Genomic DNA, 26,777 nt, shown 5'->3' on the forward strand with positions numbered 1-26,777 from the left:
GTCTCTTCCTAATACAGCACTATAAGCATTGAAATCCTAGCCTTAAATGCAATGACTCACCAAGCAGACAACCAACACATAGTTATGAGAAGTCATGGACTCCACCATCAAGTAATGCAGCGTCACTTGCCGTTGCGTGAAAAAGTGCCAATTGCCAGTCATATCCATCCTCAATCTAGCCGGGGACGCAGGGCATAGCTGATGATCACCTCTCTGTTTCCTCTTCACAGTTTCAAAGGACCGTTTCTGTTTTTGCATCTCTACACTGTAGTCTGGATTAAAAGAGATTCTTCCTCCTTGGTATTTGATCTCAGCATTCTTCCCGACAGCCGTTCCATTATCAATGCTCTTGGTGATGTCCTAGGGACAGGCCCCTGCCTGGGCATACAATTAGCTCTATCCACTGTAATAGAACTGGATGGAGCATTATCTTCTAATTATGTTGGGATTCATTTTCCCAGATATATGTCCATTGGACAGGATTCGTGACCCTCTGGAAAGCTCAGCATCCCAATGTTATTTGTGCTTGACTGATCCTCTAAAATCAGTAAGTTTGCCAGTAAATCTCTTGAAGTTGGCTGTAAATTGAGCAAAGGCATGCATTTGTTTGTCCACAGTATCCTCCACAGTGGGTGCGCTCTGCTCCACATCAGTCGTCCTTTGCCTGAGATTATCCATAGCTTGCCTATCACCTTGACACTATGTGCTATGAAGTCTATCTGATCACTTGGCTTCTCAATTCCTTCAGAAATTTGCATTTTCAGTTCCTTTGTGCGAAGGGCAATCTTGGCTGATCCTTCAATGCTGTCATCAGGAGATGCTGGTCTCACCTGGTCAGTCCTCTTTAATGTTGTTTGCTTCTTGCTGCACAGCCTCTTCTCACCGTATTCCTGCACATTTAGCACTTTGAGCGATACCAGAAATGTATGTTCACAGCAACAGCAAACTGTTAGAACTTCAAATAAGTTATATCCACAATGTACCAATAACCAGGGGGCCATGGTATGCTTCTCTTCTCTGTGATACTTTCAGGGTGCCAGGATATGTGAAATGTCTGGCCAGTAGGCCCATATCCAGTGTAGGCAACTCGGCCTATTTGACTTTGCTGCCAAAACAACTGGCAGCCCACACCAAAATGGACACCACGATTACTGATCACACCAGCAATCCTACTTTTATCTCCATGATTAAACTAGGCCTGCCACAAGGCTGCTTCAGGATCGCTCCGACTGCCAGTTCACTGAGCCCCATGCCCAGCGCAGCTTACAAGACTTAAGCAAAGCACGAGCCGAGGACAAAACACTCTGCCAGCACACTAGCAGAGATACAGGCAACAGATGAAAAGGTCACCACACTCTGGCACAAACTCTTGGCTACACCACAGCATGAGGCAGAGCGCTCCCACTTCCTGGCACTATCAGGTAATCCAGAAGGCATGGGATCCACAACACCCTCTCTCCCTTTTAATCCAAAGGCCGACCTGCAGAGAAAGCAAGGGTTATGCCACAGCACAGGCCAAGGAGCTGGCTGTCAGACTGATGTACAAGTCATTTTCCGTTCCTTTGCACAGCACAGCCGATGCAGAAGGACTACCAGCAGGATCCTGGGGATCACTCAGCAGCATCAGAGCAGCGGTTTCCCCTCTCGGTAAAGCTGATAACATACCAGTGAACATGCTACATCCAGAAATCTAATTCAGGTATATAAAGCGAATTTGATGAGCTTCAGGATTTAGGCCACCAAGAGTGCAAAGTAGTCCCTGCTAGCTGGTTGTCAATGCCATTCTGTCACCCCCCTGAAGTATACATTTTTTGGGGGGTTTTGAGTATTGGGCAGCAGTGAGCGATCAATGCGGCCCCCAAACCAAACATTTTGGCCACCTAGAAAATGTTTGCGAGTACACTTGGATTAAACCATGCATGTTCAAGGATGCAACAGGTTGTGGTAAGGTGACAGAAAGAAGGTGAAGGACGTGAGGTGTTAGAAGCAGAATATGGCTAACGTTGGAACAGACTAACTCCGAGGCAGGGGAGAATTTGATTGGCAGAGACAACTGTCCCTCCTCTTCTCCGTCCAAGGTTAACAATCAACTGCCCTCGTCCTTTCACCAGCTTCTTAGGTGGGCGAGGGAGTGACATTGGCTCTGCATGAAAAAGAAAGGTGACCATGTCAATGTTCATGTTTTGTGTAGCATACGGCTGTCTTTAAAATGAATTTATAGTGATGTATCTTTGTCTGAAGGAACATTTGCTGTGCAATAAAACATGACCAAATAGGCCGGATTCCAGCATCAGGATGGAGCGTTGACTTGGATGTAGTGGGTGATAGATGTGAGTGGAGTCAGATGAGTGCTCTGAAGTGGTGTTGCCAACTTCTCCATCAGGTTAGGATGCTCTAGTGTATGCATGCGCGAACCAATGTGGTCCTGGGATCTGATTATGATATGATATGGCATTTATAACGCGCCTATCCACAGGTGTTTCAAGGCACGATAAGGCAAGGGAGGGGAACAGAGGGAAGACAGACAACGATCCTACTAGGCCAGGTGTCATTCAGATCATGCAAGTGCATGTGAAGGGGAGGGGGGAGAAGTGCGGTGTGGGAAGGGGGAGCGGACAGTGCAGTACAGGGGATAAGAAAATAAACAACAATAGGTAAAGTACGGCCAGCAGGTGGCAAGTGCAAGGGTAAGTGCAGACAACAGGTGTCAAGAGCTGGTAGTGGGACTGTAGGGATACAGAAAACAGTCCCTAAGTGCAGGGTTGCCAGGGGGGCACTGCAGGAGTGCGACTGACGCGGTTGGGGGTGGGGACCTGGGCCCGAGATCAGAGGGAGGCCAGGCAACCAGTGCAAAGTCAGTGTCAGCCAGGAAGTCAGCAAGGGAGAGGAGGAGAAAAAGCAGAAGCAAAGAGAAAGGTTTTGAGGTGCTTCCAGAACCGAAGATGATTCTTCTCAAGTTTCAGGGAGGCTGTTCCAGAGGGAGGCCCCAGCCGAGGAAAGAGATCTACCACCAACTCGTTGCTTGGAGAAGCGACTGACCCTGAGGGAGTTTGAGGCAGATGAGCAAAGAGTTCGAGAAGGAAGGTATTTAGGAAGAGAGAGTTGAAGGTAATTGAGGCCCTAGGCCCCAGAAGACCTTGTGGACTCTGCAGAGGGTTTTGAACTTAATCCTCGCAGCCACAGGGAGCCAGTGCAGAGATTTCAGTCCTGGAGAGATGCGATCCCTGGGCTTGAGGCCAAGGACAAGTCTCGCAGTCCTGTTCTGGATAAGTTGCAGAGGGCGGAGAGTAGAAGCAGGCACATTTAGAAAGAGGCTGTTGTAGTAGTCCAGCCTAGAGAGAACCAGGGCTCTGGAGACAGTGAACTTCTGGGGGAAGGAGAGGAAAGGAAGAATACCTCTGAGGAGGTGCAGTTGGTAGTGTGACTTCTTAGAGACGTCAGAGATGTGAGGAGAGAAGGAGAGTGTAGAGTCGAAGATGACCCCATGGTTTTTAGCCACACAGGTGGGAGCAGGAAGAGGCCCAAGAGAGGCTAGCCAGAGAGCTACAGGAAAGGAGGGAGTGAGTGTGCCAATGAGGAGAATCTCAGTCTTACTGGCATTAAGGCAGAGGTCATTGGTGGCACACCACTCCTGGATAGTAGACAGACAGTCAGAGGTGAGGGAAGTAGAGGAGGAGGCCGAGGGTAGCCTGAAAATGAGCTGGGTGTCATCCGGATAACACTGAAAGTTGGTCCAAAGAGCGGCGATGCAGTGGGCCAGGAGTGCCAGGTATTGGTTGAACAGCCATTGAGAGAGGTTAGACTCCTGGGGGACACCACAGGTAGAGGAAAAGACAGCGGAGAGGAAGGATCCAAGTTGTACCTGAGAGGGTCAGTCGCAGAGGAAAGAAGTCAGCCATGCCAGAGCCTGACCGGTGATACCCAGGTTATCACGGAGACGGTTGAGCAGGATGCCATGTTTGACAGTGTCACAGGCAGAAGAGAGATCAAGCAGGATGAGGACGCAAGGGGTGTTAAAGTCAAGATTGGAGAGCAGGTCTTCACGGATGTTCAGGAGAGCAGTTCCCGTGCTTCTAGCAGCTCTGAAGCCATACTGATGGTCATGGAGACAACCAACAGATTCAGTGTGGAGATTAAGCTGGGAGATGGCCAGTTTCTCCAGGAGCTTGCCCAGGAAGGGAGCGATGGAGATTGGGTGATAGATGGCTGGGCAGGAGGGGTCGGCAGTGGGTTTCTTAAGAAGAGGGTGCACAATAATCTCTCCTTACATTGTAAATGATTTGCTTGCATTTTCCAGTAAAGGGTAGGCAATAACTTGCCATGCTAAGAATTACCTGAAAGTTAGTGTGAGAGACAGTTTTCTAGAAAATTAGATGTTGCTGTGGGTAAAACGAAGGGAGTGGGTGGAGACCCCAGAGACATGCCCTGTACAAAAGAATACTCACTAGTTCCATGCACTGGAAACATGCACAGTGATCAGCGTGGTCACTGAGGAACGCAGGGTTACATTGAGTTCCCTACTGTCAAAACACAGAATGGAAGTATCATATAATAATTATCATATCATTTGAATAAATAAAATTATAGGAAGGGATGGACTTCTTTGTGGTGGCCATGATGGCAACAAAGGGATAGACAGAAAGCAAGGGGGATAAGAGGAAAAACTGAAAGAAGAGTGATTGTGAGAAAAACGGAAGCGAGCGTTGGAAGGGCCACCATGCCAAATGCATGCCACAATTTGCATGAGAAGGCCTGTGTATTGCCACCTGATGTGAACACTAAAGAAATAAGATGGTTGGGTGATGTAAGGAGAGATTATTGACCTGGTAAGGGTCAAGAAGTTCCAAGATCCGACAGGGCAGGGAGCATGTCCTTTAGGCAGATACAATAAGGGAATGATCCTGCAGAAATTCGGCTGCAACTATATTTAATAGATAAAAGTAATTATCTGATTATGAGTTGGGTGGTAATGGTAAAACCAGTGTTATTTGCCACATACCACTGAGTATATCATGCGCCTTGGGAGGTAAGTAGACTTACTTTCCGTGGCATTGCCACCTCAGAATAGGAGGTATAAATTCCAAAGTGGCCCCCTTGAATAAATCTGGTTTCATCTTGATGTCCCCCACCCACCACCTTAGTGTTATGCATAAAAGGGCCAGTATTGATCATATGAGCCGCTTCTGCACAGTATACTTTCCCACCAGCACGCTGAAGGTGGACATGGACATGGACAAAATAAATAAAAGTACTTCAGAGGTTACAAATGGTGGAGGGGGTATTGCCAGAATACCACTGGATGTTTTCCAGAAATACCGCTTCACCAGTGTTTGACTCAGAAAAGAGTAGAGTTGCCGAAAAACCACTGGCAGAGGTGGTATTCATCTCCGTATTTCTGCGCAAAAGTCCACCCAACTCGTAACGAGCCCTACAATTCAAAATAACTATTTAAGGTGGAACTTCATTGTAGGAGGCAGCAGGCGTGATTGGAGATAGCTCTCCTGTTTTTCGTGTATTGTGTGCTCCGTGTTTCCCAACTAGAAATAGAGGGGGCTGTGCTCGCACTTTTGGTGTATTCACTTTTAGAAGCCGGTGTGTGCACAGCAGCGACAAGACATGAATCGGTTCCTCAGTTGCTAGGTGCTTTGTGTGTACACGAATTATGGACACAATTGGAGGACGGTAGGGGCCCTACACAGGGAAGCGATTACCAGGCTGCGCCTCAGAGGTGTCCAGAAAGAACAAAAACAATCTACGCAGTCCAAGGGAAAGTCAATATTTAGAAACGTGCGCAAATACTACTCACTTCCTGTGTCCACAAACCAGCGGCTGCTGCTCCCCAGGGGATCCTTGTCTTCCACAATGGCCACCAGCTCCCCCTCGTACACAGCGATATCCAGTTCCTGGGTGGCGTTGCACTTGCGCTTGGCCTGGTAAATCTTTTCGGCACTGTATGTAGACAGCAGCTTGGACCTGTGGCTTTCAGTTTGACGTGGGCTTTCGGGCTTAACAAATACAATAAGGAAACATTACATCTTAAAGCAGATTGCCAAAGGCAACATTTCGCAACACAAGCTTCCATTTGTTGTACGTTTTGATTCAATAAGCACACCACATTCTCAGTCACACAAGCCGTGCGCAGTAATCTTTGATGCAGGCATTAAACTAATGCAATGAATAAACAGCAACGGGATCCCCTTACAAAAGGCATTTCCCGTTAGGTGAAGGTGGAAATAACCATTGAGACACTCGGAAGTTGAAACTTTTTTTGCTCTTTTTAGCCTACAATTTGCTTTTAATTTTGCATATTGCCTACGAAACCCAAACTTGTGTGCAACGAGCAACATTTGCCCATCAAAAGTCACGGTGAGCAACATCTTGGTAGGACATATCAGCCTTCAGGTGCTTTCAAAATGCTTGGAACAGATAATCGAACTATAATAAATTTAATATTACAAGTAGAACATGTTAATTTTCATCAGTACCCGGAGAGAGAAAATCAGAATGCAACAAGCATTCGGATTGGCTCTCGCCGGGTCATTACCCGGCCGAGAATCCTTCAATTCCTGGCCGGGATTCCAGCCGCCTTGTCCTCGGCAGGGCGTGGCAGCCCCTCAGCCAATGAGGAGGCTCAAAGCGGGGCCATCCCCGCTCCGAGCCTCCCCACGACTGAGAAGCTGCCTTTGCCCCCCGCCGGGGACTCGGGTAAGCTCTTTCTTTTTCCTTCCCTCCCCCCTCCCTACCCCACTTACCTTTTTGCTCCTGCGTCCCCGCTGGGCAACGATAGGAGGCTCCAGCAGTGTGGAGACTCGGAGCGGGCCATCCCCGCTCCACGCCTCCACACGGCTGGAGGCTTCCATCGTCCCCCAGCAGGGACGCAGGTACGTTTTTTTTTCTTCCCCTCCCTCCCTTCCACCGCCCCAACCCCACTTACCTTCTGCTTCTTTTTTTTCCTTTTTTTTTTTCGGGAGCGGACGCGCTGGGAACACTAGTGTTCCCAGCGCGTCCGCTCCCGATGGCCGCCATGGAAAGGGAAAACGGACTACGTTTTCCCTTTCCCGGCGGCCATTTTTTTAAATTTTATTTTGTTTTCTTTCGGTTTCAAAACGCGCCGAAACAGAAAAAAAATGCCATTAGCACCCCAATCCAACGGGCCGGGGTGCTAATGGCAATAAGACCTTCGGCGGAAGGCCAATACCGCCGCAGGTAATGCCCGGGGGCTTCGTTAACTACGGCCCCAGGCATTACCTGGGGTGGTATTGGCCCGCCGCCTCGGGTCTTATTGCCACAGTAATTAATAGTAATCTAGTCCAGTAGTAAAAATCTATTGCAGGGAAATGTGCAATGGCTTGTACATTTATTTCGTCCAGCCTCCCTCTACCCATGTGACCTTTCCTGTTAAAAAGCATGTTCCAAGCTCTTTATGATATCTTCAAGTAAGTTTATTTCCAGCTTAATAGTTACAGTTCCACATGAATCAATAATCATAAATGAGTCTACATCAATTTATTGTCAAAGGCACATTTAGAAAATTAAAAAGAGAAAAGAACGATATATAGATATCAATCAATAAGTGCATAATCAGCTGAGTCTAATCTTAAAAACATGATAGGGGTTAGAAAATACAATGAGAACTCGCTGGTATTGGTGCAGCCGTATTCTAGATATTAGACTTTAGGAATTAATAAGTCTTGTCTTGTGTCGACATGTTTCGGCCTTGTTGGAGATTGAGACACTATCTCTAGTGTCTTAACACCTGTGGTTTTTCGGCCTTCTTCAGGACAGACAATTTCTTTTATTCAAAATGGAAATCTCTTTCATATACCCCGATCAATTTGAATAGTCTAAAAAAATGCATATAAAAATATTGTAAGCAACAATAGTCTCAAATACCAATATAACATAAATTGTCCAATGTAAGAGATTATTTGTGCCAATGTTAACAGGTTTGTACGCTATCTATCTCCTCTAATTTGAAAGTTCATGCAAAATGGAGAGAAACACATATTTAAAACACATCGTAACTAGCATTAAAGTCCCACTTTTGGGACACCAAGCACACAATATATATCACACTAGACCACAACTTACATCCTGAATGGACGTGAGAGAAACACGGCTACAAATAGCTGTGATAGTGTAGAACTTCTTATCATCGGGGGTGCATAGATCGCCTGTTCGTTTATTCACCCGACCCGACAATTAATGGGACCTACATTTGAGTGGAAAACAAATCTTATGTCACTTATTGTCTCCACGAGTCTGTATTATTTCAGACAAACTGTATATTTTTCATATTTGACTGCTTACTGATCTTGTTTTTAATTATTACCTCAATTTTTCATATATCTTATCACGGGATAACTACAAATAGACAACACAGAGAAATTGGAAAAAATGCCTCGCTTCAGTCGACTTAGTTGGTTCGGTTAACTCACCTCACTAGGGGTAAAATAGTTCTGCGAGCAATAAGATCTACTATGCGTTGAGACACTCAGGCGGTTCTGCCTATTTTCTTATCCAGTGTCAAAGTTTACAAAGAATCTTCAAAGCAACTCGAACAGTTGTTTGTCTGAAAAAGGAAACATCCATTTCCCCATTTTTTAAAAAAATTAACACATATTATCGCGTTCTAAATGTGTGGACCAAGAGCTAACAGACTCATTATACAACCCTTACCTGGAGCAGCTTAATACGTGGGTCAAACCGAAAGTATCCTCCCGTGAATGGTGTACTCACGTCTTGCAGCCAAAAGGACTATTTTATCTTGTACCGCTGGAATCAGGTGATCAATCACATGATCGCCTGATCAGGTGATCAGTCACATGATCACCTGATACTCAGGCTGTGAGTGTGTCTTAAAGGGGCCGCTTACTTATATGAAGTACAGTAATTAACCAGCGTCAAAGTAAACCTCAGAAAAGGCCAATCAAGAGCGCATTGGTGTAAATTTACAGAGGCGCCAATCAAGAGCGCATTGATGTTAATTTACGGAGGCGCCTAAGTGGAGGGTACATGTTTATAAATACTCCAAATCTCCAATGAGTACAAGTGAAAAAGTTTTCTAAAAACTGGAATACAAGATGTATCCACTATCTGGTAAGCTCTTATCTCAGAGAGATCAGTGTATTCCATTCTACCGCACTATTTAACCCTTTCGTGGCAGTGTTAAGGGAATAAATCCAACGTTGTTCACTTAGACTTGAGTGTTTCTCTATTACCCCCTCTTTCTGTTGCTGGAATACTTTGCAGTACAAACCAAAAAAGGTCTGTATGTTTGTGTTTCTGCTGTTCATAATGCGCAACTAGCGGTTTGTTGGCGACTTTGTTTTTTAAACAAGATTTGTGTTCACTTATGCGTTGTTTAATGCATCTTTTTGTTTTCCCTATATAGATCAGGTTGCATGGGCATTTGATACCATAGATTACCCAAGCTGAATTGCAGTTAGAAAAATTGCGGAAGACCCAGTCTTTTCCATATAGGTCAATGGATTTTATATTGCCTGTAAGGGGACATGCACTGCATCTACCGCATTTAAAATGTCCGATGACTGGTGGTAGATGCCACAGGTTCGTTTGATTAGATCTCGTCTCTTTTTTCGGATAAGTATGTACCACTAAATCTCTTATGTTTTTTTGTCTTTTAAAGGCAAACCGCGGGACAGTTGGTTCAAAATCTGGGGTTAGTAAAATATGCCAGTTTTTTTTAATACTTTTCCTAAGTTTGTTACTGATGGGGCTAAATGTCGTCACACATGTAAGTTTGTCTTCCTTTACTTTAGGTTCTGGATGTAGACATCTGTCCCGCGGTTTGCCTTTAAAAGACAAAAAAACATAAGAGATTTAGTGGTACATACTTATCCGAAAAAAGAGACGAGATCTAATCAAACGAACCTGTGGCATCTACCACCAGTCATCGGACATTTTAAATGCGGTAGATGCAGTGCATGTCCCCTTACAGGCAATATAAAATCCATTGACCTATATGGAAAAGACTGGGTCTTCCGCAATTTTTCTAACTGCAATTCAGCTTGGGTAATCTATGGTATCAAATGCACATGCAACCTGATCTATATAGGGAAAACAAAAAGATGCATTAAACAACGCATAAGTGAACACAAATCTTGTTTAAAAAACAAAGTCGCCAACAAACCGCTAGTTGCGCATTATGAACAGCAGAAACACAAACATACAGACCTTTTTTGGTTTGTACTGCAAAGTATTCCAGCAACAGAAAGAGGGGGTAATAGAGAAACACTCTTAAGTCTAAGTGAACAACGTTGGATTTATTCCCTTAACACTGCCACGAAAGGGTTAAATAGTGCGGTAGAATGGAATACACTGATCTCTCTGAGATAAGAGCTTACCAGATAGTGGATACATCTTGTATTCCAGTTTTTAGAAAACTTTTTCACTTGTACTCATTGGAGATTTGGAGTATTTATAAACATGTACCCTCCACTTAGGCGCCTCCGTAAATTAACATCAATGCGCTCTTGATTGGCGCCTCCGTAAATTTACACCAATGCGCTCTTGATTGGCCTTTTCTGAGGTTTACTTTGACGCTGGTTAATTACTGTACTTCATATAAGTAAGCGGCCCCTTTAAGACACACTCACAGCCTGAGTATCAGGTGATCATGTGACTGATCACCTGATCAGGCGATCATGTGATTGATCACCTGATTCCAGCGGTACAAGATAAAATAGTCCTTTTGGCTGCAAGACGTGAGTACATCATTCACGGGAGGATACTTTCGGTTTGACCCACGTATTAAGCTGCTCCAGGTAAGGGTTGTATAATGAGTCTGTTAGCTCTTGGTCCACACATTTAGAACGCGATAATATGTGTTAATTTTTTTTAAAAATGGGGAAATGGATGTTTCCTTTTTCAGACAAACAACTGTTCGAGTTGCTTTGAAGATTCTTTGTAAACTTTGACACTGGATAAGAAAATAGGCAGAACCGCCTGAGTGTCTCAACGCATAGTAGATCTTATTGCTCGCAGAACTATTTTACCCCTAGTGAGGTGAGTTAACCGAACCAACTAAGTCGACTGAAGCGAGGCATTTTTTCCAATTTCTCTGTGTTGTCTATTTGTAGTTATCCCGTGATAAGATATATGAAAAATTGAGGTAATAATTAAAAACAAGATCAGTAAGCAGTCAAATATGAAAAATATACAGTTTGTCTGAAATAATACAGACTCGTGGAGACAATAAGTGACATAAGATTTGTTTTCCACTCAAATGTAGGTCCCATTAATTGTCGGGTCGGGTGAATAAACGAACAGGCGATCTATGCACCCCCGGTGATAAGAAGTTCTACACTATCACAGCTATTTGTAGCCGTGTTTCTCTCACGTCCATTCAGGATGTAAGTTGTGGTCTAGTGTGATATATATTGTGTGCTTGGTGTCCCAAAAGTGGGACTTTAATGCTAGTTACGATGTGTTTTAAATATGTGTTTCTCTCCATTTTGCATGAACTTTCGAATTAGAGGAGATAGATAGCGTACAAACCTGTTAACATTGGCACAAATAATCTCTTACATTGGACAATATATGTTATATTGGTATTTGAGACTATTGTTGCTTACAATATTTTTATATGTATTTTTTTAGACTATTCAAATTGATCGGGGTATATGAAAGAGATTTCCATTTTGAATAAAAGAAATTGTCTGTCCTGAAGAAGGCCGAAAAACCACAGGTGTTAAGACACTAGAGATAGTGTCTCAATCTCCAACAAGGCCGAAACATGTCGACACAAGACAAGACTTATTAATTCCTAAAGTCTAATATCTAGAATACGGCTGCACCAATACCAGCCAGTTCTCATTGTATTTTCTAACCCCTATCATGTTTTTAAGATTAGACTCAGCTGATTATGCACTTATTGATTGATATCTATATATCGTTCTTTTCTCTTTTTAATTTTCTAAATGTGCCTTTGACAATAAATTGATGTAGACTCATTTATGATTATTGATTTGTAATGTTTTGTATTTTGTGAAAGTGTATAAGTAAGACGGTTATGTACGCTGGTTTAGCAATAGGAGATTTGCATTATAAACAAATGTGACTAACAGATATATCACTTTACCCAACCTGCCTGGACGATGAGTGGGGTAGTCATTAGTCTTTCTTAGTATAAGTGCTCTGTGCCTTGTTCTCCCGTGCCGAGACTATGACCCCCCATTAACAAAAACTAAGGGAGATTACCTGATTTAATTATTTATTTATTTAGTTCCACATGAAGACATAAAGGACATAAGTTTAGACAAACACCGGCTCCCATCACCCAGGGCCAGCCAGCTGTAACTGCCCGTACACAGAACACTCACCCAGAACATTCCAACATCCACACACAAATATTCCAATGACATCAAAAGCTACCTCACCTCAGACAGGCACAATACAACATTTCCCTTGCACACTGGTTCCAATTCAACATCACCCCCTCATATGTCTCCTTTGGTCTATCTCATATTTCTTCGACCAGCCGGTGGGGCCTCTTGATCATCCTCCGAGTCCTTTCCGTATCCAGCCTCGTGCATTTCTTCCAATCTCTTCTTTCCCTGCTCTCATGGATTCCCAGAACCTTCGGCTCCCTGTGGCGGCTGGTTGTGGTCTCCTGAACCTTCATCTTGCCCATCCTCTCCTTCATCAGCCCCTCTCAGCAAGTGTTTGACGTATGAGGGGTTTTTCATTATCTCCTGCCACTCATTCTGGGCTGTCATCATCGTCCCTTTGAACCCTATCACTTGAAGTGGTGTCACTGCATATTTGAAGTCCATCTTCTTCTGTATCCGTTGTCTCACTCACTTCTTCCCCTATGTTGAATTCTTTTGGTCTGGCTCCCCTCCTCCGGTCCATCCATTCCATTGTCTGTTTGACCTGAGCATCCCTTCTATGAACTTCGTCATCTATCCTTCCTCTGCCTGCCAACAGTCTGAGCAAACGTGCCCCTCGCTGGTAGGCCACCATGAGTTTAGCCAGTGTTTTCCCTGTGGCGTCATGCGGGGTGGGTCTGTAATGTCTCAGCATCCTACATATGGCCTGTTGGATGGGCATCTCCTCAATCAGTGCTTTTTGGATTGTTCTCTTGAACGATGACATGAACCTCTCAGCAATTCCACTGGCTTGCGGCCAGAGAGGCATGATCTTCTGATGCACGAATCCCATTTGTCGTGCAAACCTGCTCAAATAATTTCCATTGAACAGAGGACCATTGTGCGTCTTTACCATGTGCATAATGCCCCATTCACTGAACACCTCATTGATGACACCTGCCACATGAGCAAACTCTGTCATGTGTATCTGCTTCACTAAAGGGAATCGCGGGAACTCATCCTTCATCACCATTAGATAGTCACCTGTCTCTATGGGCCCATAGAAATCCAGGGCACCCCTATGCCACAGACTCTCTGGTATTACAGTTTCTTGCAGGGGTATAGGAGGATCCAGTTTGGACATACATTGGCATGGGAGGCAGTGGCGTATCGTCTCCTCAACCAGTGCATCCATGAATGTGATCCATACATGTTGTTGGAGCTGCTCCTTCATGTTCTCAACTCCTCTGTGCCTTTCATGTGCCATTTGCACTATTCTCCTTTGTAATGATACTAGAACGACCAACCGGCATCATCTGAAAAGTATCCATTGATCTGACACCACAAGCTCCGTGTGCATTTTTGTCATTCTTCCTATCTCTGTTTTGTTCGCCTTGAGATGTCTTCGATATTCTCCCCACTTACTGTTGTTGGTTAGTTCAACAGCCAGAACAATCAACAGCTCTTCTCCTGATGTCTTTGTGAACATGGCCAGCGTGAGCGCCGGCGGGAGGGCATTTGCAGTGACATAATGGATCTATTCTGCATCCCCTTATGTTGGTCCCCGAGGACTATGCCCTGGATGGCGTGATATAGTCTGCTGGGTTTTGATCATCCCCAGGCTGGTGAACAATGTCATAATCTTACTCCTTCAGGCAGATGGTCCCACATTTCAATACGTGGTGGCATCTTCTTTCGAGGGTTACCAAATAACGATAGTGAAATCTGATGATCTGTCACTAGTGCGAATTTCTGGCCAATGACAAAATGGTGAAAATATTCACAAGCCCACACAGCAGCTAAGCTCTCCATCTCTGCTTGTGAGTATGCACACTGTGTGGGTGACAACGCTCTACTGGCATAGGCAACTATGTGATGGGGAATGGAGACTATGGTGTCCCTTTGAGCTAGTATTGTACCCAGACCCACTGGACTGGCACATACGATGATCTGTGTGCCTCAATGGGTTGAAATAGGCATGTTTGGCAGCCGCTAGAGCAATCTTGATCTGGTTGAACGACTGCTGACACTCCACCGACCAATGAAAAATCAAGTCCCTCTTAAGCATTCCACATAATGGATCCATTGTTGTTGCATAGTTAGGTCGATATCATGCACAATATCCTGCCATGTTAAGGAATGATCTCTCCTCAGAAACTTGGGTTGGCGCAGCAAGGCCATTGATGGTGTAAACCTTTCCAGGGTCAGGTTGCATACTCTGATTTGAAAAGATAATGCCTTGGAGGCAGAGGCAAATTTTTGGACGCTGCATTTGTCAAAGTTTAAGTTCAGACCTGATTCCTGAAGCTCTGTGCAGACCCGGGTTTCCCAATACATCATACTTCAAATTTGTAATTGACAGCGGGTTACAGAACCTAACATTGTGATATCGGGAAGGTATAAAGTGTACTTGAGCCACTCAGGAATAAATAGACAGGTCAGAGGACTGTGTGTGAAGTATGGTGACGAGTCACCATTGGAATTGAGCAAGAATTTGGATTCAACAGTACTATAGTAAATGCCCTGAGGAGGACCTCGGTAGGACGTCGCAACACGTGTTGGCATCAAACCAGTGAAGAAAATATGCCAAAATTGGAACTTGTCTGAATTTACTGAAACTTATATGGAACAAAGACATTACCTTTATGGTGTGGCACAACTGGTCTGTAGCTTGCATGTGTAAATCTAGTGACGTAGGGTTAGGGGTCACATTTCTAGACCAGTGCTTGCCCCTCTTTGAAAATAGTAGATGGCTCTAACTTGGTAAGAGGAAGCTCAGAGGAGGACTTCACCATTTCATGAATAAAGCTATTTTAAATGCGTTCCCAAATTCCATGTATTTCTCTTTGTTTTAATTAACATTTCATCCATTGGTGGCTGGTGAATTGCTTAATTGAAGGGGCGTATGTATTTGCTACAAATATGCATGAGCGATCGAACATAGCGAGGGAGCCCAAACCAACCAATAGATTTCCGGGTGGTGGGGGATTCTCCCTATGAACATTATTTGAATAATGGGTCAAAATGCTGCATTATATGGCAGATTTTGTGAACAATTGGGTAAAAAGCCAGGCAGTTTGCAATCGGTTTTGTAGGGTAAGGCATTAAAAAATCCAAGTCACCAACAGTGCACAGGAGCATTTCCCGATACATTATCCTGATGCGTTTCCCCACATATATACCAGTATAAAAACATGTTCACGCTGACTGTGCCCATACATTTCTTTGCTGACAGCACCTATACATGCCAGTATTCCTATATACCAATATATTAATTGCGTGCTTTGTGCATAATGGCAGTAATGATACTATAAGAAAACATGTCCAAGCTGGCTCTGCCAATATATGCCAGTACCTGCACATAAGAACATACTCCTGTTGGCTTTGCCATTAGTTACTGCGTATTGTGGGGTAAGTGGAGACTTGCATTGGGCTTGTTGCCACTGTTTTGCTTTTTAAATTAGGCCTTGAAAGCAAATTTAGTTTCAGCACTCCTCCTCGCTCAGTGTCCCGTTCCCTGCTGCCCTCTTCCTGATTTACCGTCCCTCTCCCCTCCCTGCCTGCCCCGTAGTGTGGTTGGTCCAGGTCTCCTCATTGGAAAACCAGCAAGGGTCTTGCACTCTCCATGCAGCCCCCCCTCCATTTTACTGTGCATCATGGGGTAAGTGCAGACTTGCAGTGGGCTTGTTTCCACTGTTTTGCTTTTTTAAATTAGGCCTTGAAGGTACATTTTGTTCAGCGCTCCTCTGCGCTCAGTGTCCCATTCCCCGCTGTCCTCATCCTGATTTACTGTCTCCCACCTCCCTTCCTGCTCCATAGCATGATTGTTCCATGTGGCATCTTTAAAAGGGAACCTCCCAGGGCAGCCTCTTAGGCTAAGGGCTCCAAGGCAAAGGGCAACTCCCAAAGAAGTAGCTTCAGTCTGTGCTTGCCCGTGTTCATCTGTGAAGCCAGCTGCCGTCAACCAGCAGCGACTGACAAGGTAAGTGTGGTCTGGGTGAAGCGTGCAGCAATGACTGTATTCTGGCAGAGCCCTACCATTCTTATTACCTTAAGCACACCCATTTTAGTCACCCATTATATTTGTTTCTCATTCACTGCTGTATGGCAAAGTAAGATGTCGCTCCATAGACTATTGACTCCTAAAATGTAGGTGTTCTCTCCAGCCGCCCAATTGTCTCAAATCAAGCTACTTGTTCGTTTGCTGCTGTGCTTTAAATCTAGGTGTCACTGCATTTACTGTTGAAGTCCCAAATGTAGGCGTTTCTCCATTTATCCCGGTACCCCAAAAATTGAGCGTTTTATCACTGACTGCTATGTTTAAAACCTAGGTGTCACTGCATTGCTGTTGAGTCCCAAATGTAGGCGTTTGCACATGAGAAGGACTGGAGAGTAAGCCAGACCATAGTGGAGTGCTGAGAGAAAGAGAGCTGTGTGAATGGGAGGGAGATTTAGGTGTACCCTTACCTAAGTGTAAAACAGTTAACAGGGGAGAAAAATGGGTCCGACCACATTGGACCACTGACATAGAGCCTTATAGGAAAATAGGGAGAGAGAGAGAGGCATCCCGATCTCGGAAACAACCTACTCTGGGCACAGGGAGCGCATCACCCCATGGAGGAGTCCGTGGGGGTGGGAGGGTTGTTGCTGCACACCAGGGTGTGCTAAGGGGAAGGGGGCATGGGCAGCACTTGGTCCGCATGATGTGGGTGGAAAGGTACTGCCACTGAATAGACCATTGATGACACACTCTTCTGCACACAACATAGGAGTGTTAAGTGTAGCACACCAGAATATATGACAGGGGAAGGGCCACAGGTAATCAAAACAGTGAGGGTAGAATAGGGTACCGCCACTCACCAACCCTACTAAAAAAAACTCACCCTTCTGCAAACACTGAACTAAACATAACCATCAGCACAACAAACCACATGCACTTCACTACACCACAAGGGAACAATCCACACGTAGCCTCGCACAACAGCACATGACGGCTACCGACTGAAAATCACACCTGCGCTCAGCGAATAGTGTAAACCGAACTGAAGCTGCCAACAGCACATCACATCTCCCTGGCTCTTTTCTCCTGCTCAGACCTACTAACGTATGCCCCCCTTACTCTCTTGCTTTACAGATCTGCCAGAGCACCAAGGGACCACGCAGGTGGTGACAGTTCGTGGCATAAGAACCTTTAACATAACATGAAAAATGCCATGCCATAATTAGAAAACATGTCTGACACTTAATATCACTTATGTTTGCTTTATCATAGATGCCCAGTAAAAATGCAATGCCACAGTAAGAAATGGATAGACTGGCTGCACCAAAATACCAGTCTTGCCACGTAATAACACTAAACATGCTTGCTTTATCATAAATGGCCAGTAATAAATGCCATGCCAGTGGCGGAAACGTAACCAGATGATAAGTGCTGTTTCCTGGCTAGACTGGACTGCATTGCTGCAGATAGTCTGGTTATGCTTTCTGCCTCTTGCATGCCATTTATTTTACTGGGCATCATTGGAAAAGCAAACATGATCTCATGTTTGCTTTAACATTGATGCCCAGTAAAAAATGCACTCTCTCCGCCACATCTCCAAATCAGAAGCTGCTCACCAGGATGGTGAGTGGTGCTCACGGTGCTGGTGAGTGGGCCTTTTGATTCATTCCCAAATCAAATGCTTGCTCACCAGCATGGTAAGCGGCGCTCACCATGCTGTTGAGTGGGTCGTTACTATCAGAGACCCTCTCTGCTTTCAGAGATCTGCTCTTTGCTTTCAGAGACCTGCTTACTAGCACGGTGAGCAGGCCTTTGATTTAATGAATCAAAGCAGTGGGCCTTAAATGTAATTAATCAAAGCTCACCAGTGGGTCTCTGCTTTGATTAATTACATCACTCACTGCGCTGTTGAGTGGAGCTCTGCTCCGATTCATCTCCAAATCAGAGACCCACTCACCAGCATGGTGAGAGCTACTCCTTGTGCTGGTGAGTGGTCCTCTGTGTTGGGGGCACCCCCTTCCCTCGCACCTACAAATTAGAGGTCCGTTAGTGGGTCTCTGATTTGGGAATGCGGGGGGGGAGATTAGGTTGCATTTTTCACGCACATATACACATTCCTTCTCTCATCCACATGAGCACCCACACTCTTTCATTAACACATCCAGGCACACATTTCTTTCCTTACCTGCAGCCCAGGTTCAGAATCCGCTCTTCTAGGTCCTGCGACGCTCTCCTGCACCCGTGCAACATGAACAGGAAGCAGGGAGTGCTCCCTGGTTCCTGCACATGGTGCAGGAGCATCCCCTGGAGGATGACCCTGATGGCTCTGTATGTGTGGGGAGGCGCAGGAGCCCCCTTTTCACATTCAGAGATGCATTACCCCACCCTGCATCCCTAATGGGCCATGCAAGGCTGGGCAAGCAAAACAAGCCAGCCTTGGATGATCCATTGGACATGTGCGCAGGGGTATGGACTGTCAAAGGGAATCCGCATTTCCCTTTGACAGTTCAAGACAGCCTAGGAGCGCTGCCTCACCTCATTGTTGAAGCTGAGGGAGTGCTCATTGTTTTGACTGCGATGGCATGTTGGTGGCTTGTCCAAAATGGGTGGGTCGACGCCCCGTCGCCTATTATGGATGAGCCTCCCCCAATATACTTATTTAAAGCATGCACGCCAGAAAAAAAAAGACAACAATGAAAACGTCGGAACCAAATGCATGGAAGAATTTTGCATGTACAAAATCAGTGGTACTCAAAGTGTCAGGCTTCATAAATGCAGAAATGATAAGTTACAATGAAGAAAACGTATATTGCAATTTGTTGTCGCCTTTTTAAATCACACACATTGCAATTTCTTGCGAGTTGCAAGGTAGTGCAGGCAGAAAGTAAACTTCTTTGTAGATCACACGGAAGTGTATAAATGGTTTCCCTCCGTATCTATACAGACATTGGGGTTATACAGGGCTGTGTACTTGCACCGACTATGTTTAACCTCTATTATCAGATTTGGAGAAAACTCTTTTTATGGTCAATTTCAGACTCCATCTCTAGTACTCGGCCATTTGAGTTTAAATTAGTTTTAGAAGAAACTATTCTTGCTCTGTTAAGAACGCCCAAACCAACAAATGATGCACTCTTCCATCTACCGACATGCACTGCAGCATTTCTGGCAGCAGACATGGCTCCATTTATGACTACCTTTATCAACAAGTCACTGGCCCAAGGTCGAGTACAGTCTGATTTGTAAAAATCTGTAATCTTGCCTTCTTGAAAAAAATCCAATTTAGATCCTGACAACCTGCAAAATGACCAGCCGGTTACTGGTCTCCCATGGCCGGGTAAAATCTTGGAGAAAATTGTTACATGCCAACGGCAGGATTTTGTAGAAAAGGAACCCTTTTGGATCCTCTCCAATCCGGTTTTCATCCTAAATTCGGCACGGAAACTGTGCTTGTAGCAGTCTGGGACGAACGTCTGCGATTCGCAGATCATGGACCTGTCAGCAGCATTTGATACAGTAGAGCATTGTATCCTTATCAAACGACATAGAAGTAGGATAGGTCTTACAAAGTGCAATCAAGTGGTTTACTTCTTTTTTATCTGGGCATCAGCAACGATTGAGGCTGGGAGACTATCCGTCAGACTCCCTCTCGCAGGACTGTGGAGTTCCACAGGGATCTTCCCTCTCTCCGTTGCTATTTAATCTTTATTTACAGCCGCTAATGGAAATACTGAGGAAACATATGGTCTGATTTCAGTCATATGCAGATGACACGCAGGGGTTCATTAGACTGGATAACAGAGGAATCACTTATTAGGGTGAGCCTCTGTCTAGATGAAATCAGCAGCTGGATGTCCACTAATTGGCTCCAGCTGAACCCAAACAATATGGAGGTTGCCTTATCTGGCCCAAAACATCTGCTTAGTGGGGATAGCTGTCCCCCACCACAAGTGTTCCTATGCACCAAACTAAAGTATGCATCCAGTTGAAAAATCGTGGCTGCATATGGCAGAATGATCTCCGATGTGAAGGCACCACATTGGAGCTAACGTGCAGGCCATGTTTTAGTCTCTGCATCTGCTTCGACATGCTCTCTGTTTTGTACCTGCAACAGATCATGCAGCAGTGGTGGGAGCACTGGTACATTCACAGCTGGATTATTGCAACAGCCTCCTAGCTGGTGTTGCGGCCAAACAAATTCAGCAACTCCAGAAGGAGCAGAATGCTGGCGGCAGACTGGAGTTCGGAGTGAGGAAGTCTACTGCCATCTCAGGGCTGCGTCGCTCTCTGCACTGGTTTGAGGTGGATGTAGGATTACATTCAAGATCCTCTGCATGATATATAAGGGCCGCAATAATCAGGGACACGTGTATCTGACAGAAAAACTGTATCTCTATCAGTCAACACGGGCACTTCAATTGCGGATAAGCTCCTTTTGTCTATTCCTCCATCTTCTTGTGTGTACAGAGGCGACCGTAGATTTTCTGTTTACAGACCCAAGTTATGGAACAGTCTTCCTTGGGAGATTAGGAAACTGAAGTTGTTCCTCTAGTTCAGGAAAATGGTCAAAACCCAGCTGTTTAAGTAAGTTGAGGGACCACGACTACACTATTTTAGTAAATCGTCCTGGATACCTGTACCCAATCTTGTCCGTTTTTTCTTTTCAACTGCCCATAGATACGATTGAGTTAATCCTTGCAGCGCGTTCTAAAACCCTCAATCAATCAATTTGTGCCCACCTAAATGGGGAATTGTTAAATTGGGATGGTTGGGCTATGCGGATGACATGGTTACTGGATCATACACAAATGGGTTTACAACTTGCAACAGAATATCTTATTATACACAAGTAAGCAATCTGGTAATAAACACAGAAAAATCCAATATTATGATATTTTCATCCCACCCCTCATTAAGGAAAACATGTGTGTGGAAACTGGGTGAAGAGTAATTGAAAATGGCTTCTGAATATAGATATTTGGCAATATTATGTTATCAAAGGTCAAATAGGACACTGTTAAAAAACTAAATCTTAGATAACATGAGTGTCTAAAGAGGGATAACGTTCCACAATACATATGTTCATTTTTCCTTAACTCAATCAAAACAATTTATAGACAGTATATCATGACGGCGGCTATGCATGGACTCAAGAAAGATGGTATTGTATATCCCTGACTGGATTGACATTATCAAATCCAAATTCTGGAAGCTAATATTGAATCTTCCTAAATCGGTTCAATGGGCAAATATTCAACTGGATTTGGGTTTAGTATCCCATAAAACTTTAATGAAAATCAACAGAGTGAATTTTTATATTAAAATCTAACTGGCCTGGGTTTGCTTCGCCATATTATAAAAGAGGTGATGAATTGTTTTTTTTTTTTTTTTATTCGTAGTTGTTTTGGTCTTGATCGCAATTTAGACCTTTCAACTTTTAAGAGAATTAAAAATCTTGTATACAAATTTAGAACAATTTACATACTTAGCAAGTATACTAAGAAAAATAAATAGCAAAAAATAATTAGATCTTTTGCAGATAAAACAGATTAATACAATACTCTTCATAGAGTTTCATTAGTAAATTTTACACATAAACTTACTCGTAAATCAATTTCTTAACAGTGCATACATCGGAATTTTGAGCTGCTGTAAATAGTGGACTACGGCATATCTCACTGCTTTTCTATTAGTATGAAATAATGCGACCCATAGCTTTTCTGAGGTCAAGATCTCTTGGGCCACAAACAAAGGTTCAAAATGGGTGCAGCTAAATGGTAGTAGGCTAGAACATTCTGTACATAAATGCCGAAGAGTTTCTGGTTGTTGACTGCAGAATCGGCATGGTAATTGGCTATCACCATTGCCCCGCTGATTCGCCACCTCGTTGGTCAGCCACAGATTTAATCTGAACCTCATGAATCCATTCCGGTGGTTTGGGTTAGGAGATCTCACCATATAGTCAGCCACCTTATTATAGGATTTGAGTTCAAATGGACAAGCTTCAAAATGTTTGTAGTTTGTACATGCCAAGCGTGTTCGAATCCAGTCACCTTCCCAGATTTTTGATCTTGCTTTGCCTGGGTTTTCTAACAGTAAGGTTGGATGTATCTGGGCTTTCTTTATAATTGACTGGATTTTTTGTCGCCATGCTTTCGGGAAGGTATCCATAGAGTTCAATAGATACTTGGATATAGTATTGGTGATCCCTGTTGTTGTTTGATTTAGAAGGCATTTGCGATATAAGGCACATAGGTGCCATTTATAGATTCCATAGAGGGAGATTAACCCCAGCTCATGTCTTACAAGCGGTAAGGGCTGTGAAGTTGGTAATTGTAAGATTTGCCTCCAAAAACGCCCTTCTTTGGTGGCCCAATAGGTATATGACATAATATGTCGAGTCTCAGCACCATACAGAATAACAGGTACGAGTTTCTGTTTATAGTATGTAACAATGGGTAAAAGAGAAAATTTACAATATCTCGCCTTGATGATTTTAGCTTGTGAGATACACATTTGGAGTTTGTGAAGCCCTCGTTTATTGTACTGGTCATGGGCACACAAATTAGAGATGAGGAGGCCTAAATATACATAGGTATTGGTGATGGTAATTCTGCTTGCCTGGAGAGGCCACTGATGTTGAGCTAGACTTTGTTTCTTAGTGCCAAATTGAACGACATTTGTCTTGGTAATGTTAATTGTTATGCCGTTTGTTCTTACATTTATATCAAGGGGACCGAGTAACAAGCGTAGACCTTTAGGAGTGTGTGACATCAGAACCATATCATCCGCATACAATAGGCATTGAATCTGACTTCCCATCAGTCTTGGGGAGTCAGATATCAATTTACTAAAGCTATGCTGGATGTCTGAAATAAAGAAATTAAATAAGGCTGAAGCTAGTAAACAGCCTTGCTTCAGACCTCTGGCTGTTGGAATAGGCGGAGTTAGTAGGCCATCATTGGTAAGTCGTACTTGGATTGTAGTGTTAGTATATAATTGTATGATGCATTTTAATATGTGCCATGGACAGTCAGCATCTACCAGTTTCTTATACAACAGCTCTCGTGGCACCGCATCAAATGCCAACTGAAAATCGATGAAGGCAAGGTATAGGGGTTGTTTTCTTTGGTATGCACGGTGAATAAGACTTGTCAGAGTGATGATATTTATACCAGCGCCCACGCCTTTCAAAAAGCCCGTTTGATGTGGATCTCGCAGATGGCTCTTCTGCAGCCATATATTGAATTCTTTCAAAAGAAGTCTGGCAAATAACTTGCCAGGGCAATCCAATAATGCTATGGGCCTGTATGACCTAGGGTTTTCGTGATTACCTTTTTTGAATATCGGAAGAATAATAGATTTTTTCCAGGTTTCAGGGATGATACCAGATGTCAAGATTTGCTTGAAAATACGGTTAAGAATGCCTGCCCATTCATCAATATGCATTTTTAACATGGCATTGTGCAGCCCGTCTGGGCCTACTGCCCGAGATGAGCTCAGTTTCAAGATACATAGCCTAATATCATCAATGTCAAACGTAAGTTCCTTTGAGACTATTAATGAGTTAAATTTGATGTGCATATTGGAATAGGGGGAGAGGTATAGCTTCTGATAATACAACTGCCATGTTTCAGATGCAATTGAGTTAATTTGGGCTACGTGTTGCGGGATATCAGCTGTACGGTTGAGGAGCGCCCAAAAGCCAGCTGTAGATTTTGTGACTAGTTGTTTGAGCATGGCTGTCCCCTCAGCTTCATACCTCTTTGCTCTTTTTACTCTGAGCCATTTTTTGTAGTTTTGCTTGGCTGCTCTGATTTTTCTAGCCATATCAGAGCTCTGTGCTAATTTAATATATCGAATTTCATGTCTTAGATCAGATTTACGATGTGTAATTTCTTAGTCATGGGTATGTTTATGCCGCTGTTTAATGTGCCCAGTGTTAGAACTGACTCGGGAAAACATCTTAATGGCAGTTGTATAGTCTTTGACCACATTATTAGGCTGGAACATCGTTTCAAGGTTATGGTCTAGAGTTCTCAATTTCTCTTTGTTCCATGACAGTCTGTTTCTCCCGTTATTCACAACAGTGCCAATTGTATTCATATTATGCCAATGCATCACTTGAGTATCCATGATATGTAATGACAACTTAAGTTTACAATGATCACTTACGTCAGTGTTGATCACTCGGAACTCTTGGATTGAGTTGAAATTTCTGCCATTGACATAAATATAATCAATTATTGCACTCTGGGCACCCCTCCGCCAGGTGGGCTGGGCAGGGCAATCACCTCTCACATTGCCATTTAACATGACAAAATTACGGTCCTCCATAATTGAGGACCATTTCATTTCATCTTCTGATATAGGGGTGACCTCCTCAGAGATAAGATGTAGATTAAGGTCACCTAATATCAAGGTGTGCGTCAGAGTGGGATCAATAGCAAGAATATCTAGTATTTCTTCAAGCTGTTTGTAGAAGTCTTCCGGGCCTATTGTGTTACGACTCCAATAGATGTTAACAATCGCTATTCTTTGCTGAATATCAGCTAGCTTTACCACTTGAAAGGAGCCAGAGGAAATCTTGTACTCAGATGTCGTTAGACCACTAGTCTTTTTCACCGCTAGAATCAAGCCACCTTTGGGTCTGCCTTGCATGCCTTTTTCTGCAGGAGTGCATATTATAGTGTGCGAGTACCAAACTGGTGGTGAAACTAGCCATGTTTCTTGGAGGGCAACAATGTCGCTATCGGCCAAGTTTCCATTTCTCGGAGAGTTAAGATGGCTATGGCCTCGTGTGTTCCAAGAAATTATGGTCAGGATCTTGCTGTCCTGGCATAGTTATGCTTGCCTGGTCTGATCTATTAAATTTTGATGAGAAGAGCTATTTGAGGTTGATGTAAATATATACGTGACATATGGCCCTGCAATGTTGAGGTATTAGGCATTGATTCTTGAGAGAGGACAAATCCTATGTCAAATAAGGCCATTCTAGCCTGCCACAAGATGTCAGCTACCAAAGAAGATCGAATATATAGGCGGGCAGCAGACAAGTCAGTATGATCTATGAACTCAATTTGATTAATATCCAAGGATGAAATGGCCGACAAAGCAGGAATTTCTGCACAGATGTTAAGAATGCTAGATCGATTCAAATCATAAGATTTGAATGGTGTTTCTCTGCATTTTATTATAAAGCGATGGTGATCTGGCTCTTGCTTGGCTTTAGTTTGCAGAGGTCGGTCTCTTGTCACCATTGGGGGGCCTTCTCAAAGAGTGGGCCCGTTTGTCTTGGTGATTAGGAATGGTTGTCAGGGGCCCCTGTATTAGGGGCTTGAGCGAGGGAAACTCTTTCCCTGTCAGTTTGGCTGAGTGACACTCATTTGATTGATGGAAAAAAGCTTCAATGGAAGTTTTAATCTCTTCACGTAATTCTTGTCGAGAGACTGCAGCCTGATTAGGAGCAAGGGGGAGAGGATGAACAGGATTCAAGGGTGGGGGTAACGCAGTTGCCTCAGAGTTAAAATTGGCAGTACGTGTGAAATATGCCTCCACGGAGGTTCTAATTTGATCCTCCACATCTTTTGAAGAACAGTCATCTTTTGGTAGGACTAGCTGCACCTCCGAGTTCTTGGTTAATTGGCTATCCGACTGCAAGTTTTGTCTCGTTTTAGATTGTGTAAAGTAAGTCTTAATTTGGTCACCCGTAGGTGTTGGAGGCACAGTATTAGGATGTTCTTGTCTCGGTACGTGTGAAGAGTTATTTGGTAACAATTTCAGAAAAGGTTCAATGGATTTCTGTATCTGAGTCTGTATGGCCAATAATATGGGGGCACTCTGGGCTCCAGCTGAATGATTAAAAGACTCGGTTATTGCTGTTGCACCAATAACTGAAAAGACTGGAGATGTTATTTTAGAGGTTTTTGACTGAGTTTTTTGTTGTTTATCGTTATGTTCAACCATCTGGATTAAATCATCCAGGGGCTTATGTGAAACAATGGGTGCAGTCAAATCAATTGCCTCAGGTTTCTGGGGAAAGCCATCAGATATTGCAATGCTCGTCTGATCTCCTGGTGAGTCTACAGGATTTTTCCGTTTTTTCCCCATCATTGGTTTCACGGCAGGATTTTTAAAGTTAACAGATTGAAGTTTTCTTCTTTTGGTGGGCCTTGATGCTATAGATTTAGTAGAGGCCGAACTAAAAACTTCAAACATATTCTTTGTCGTGTAGGGAACAAAAACATATGGAACCAGGACATTAGAGCGTGGTAATGAGAGACACTAAACTGATTGCATCACAGGTTTGTCCACGCAGCGGGAGAAAACTACGACATTTGCTCAGGGGCTATCGTAGCCCTTGAGTGGGGCATGGAACCAGAGTGCAGGAGGAAGCCGATTTTCATGAGCAGTGCTTGGGTGCATATGGTATGATAAGATTATTG

The 26,777-nt window shown here is 43.9% G+C and overlaps 1 protein-coding gene across 1 annotated transcript in view; it reads right to left on the reverse strand.

Annotated features, from left to right (window-relative positions):
• ARHGEF38 (Rho guanine nucleotide exchange factor 38) overlaps window positions 1–26,777 on the reverse strand; it is a 372,213-nt gene that overhangs the window by 52,368 nt on the left and 293,068 nt on the right. The window contains exon 12 of the mRNA XM_069630953.1: window positions 5,807–6,005. Coding sequence (XP_069487054.1) covers window positions 5,807–6,005 — 199 coding nt within the window. The remainder of the gene's footprint in view (window positions 1–5,806; window positions 6,006–26,777) is intronic.

This window comes from Ambystoma mexicanum, chromosome 6q, assembly GCF_040938575.1.
Source record: "Ambystoma mexicanum isolate Mex_15411 chromosome 6q, UKY_AmexF1_1, whole genome shotgun sequence".
Taxonomy (NCBI): domain Eukaryota; kingdom Metazoa; phylum Chordata; class Amphibia; order Caudata; family Ambystomatidae; genus Ambystoma; species Ambystoma mexicanum.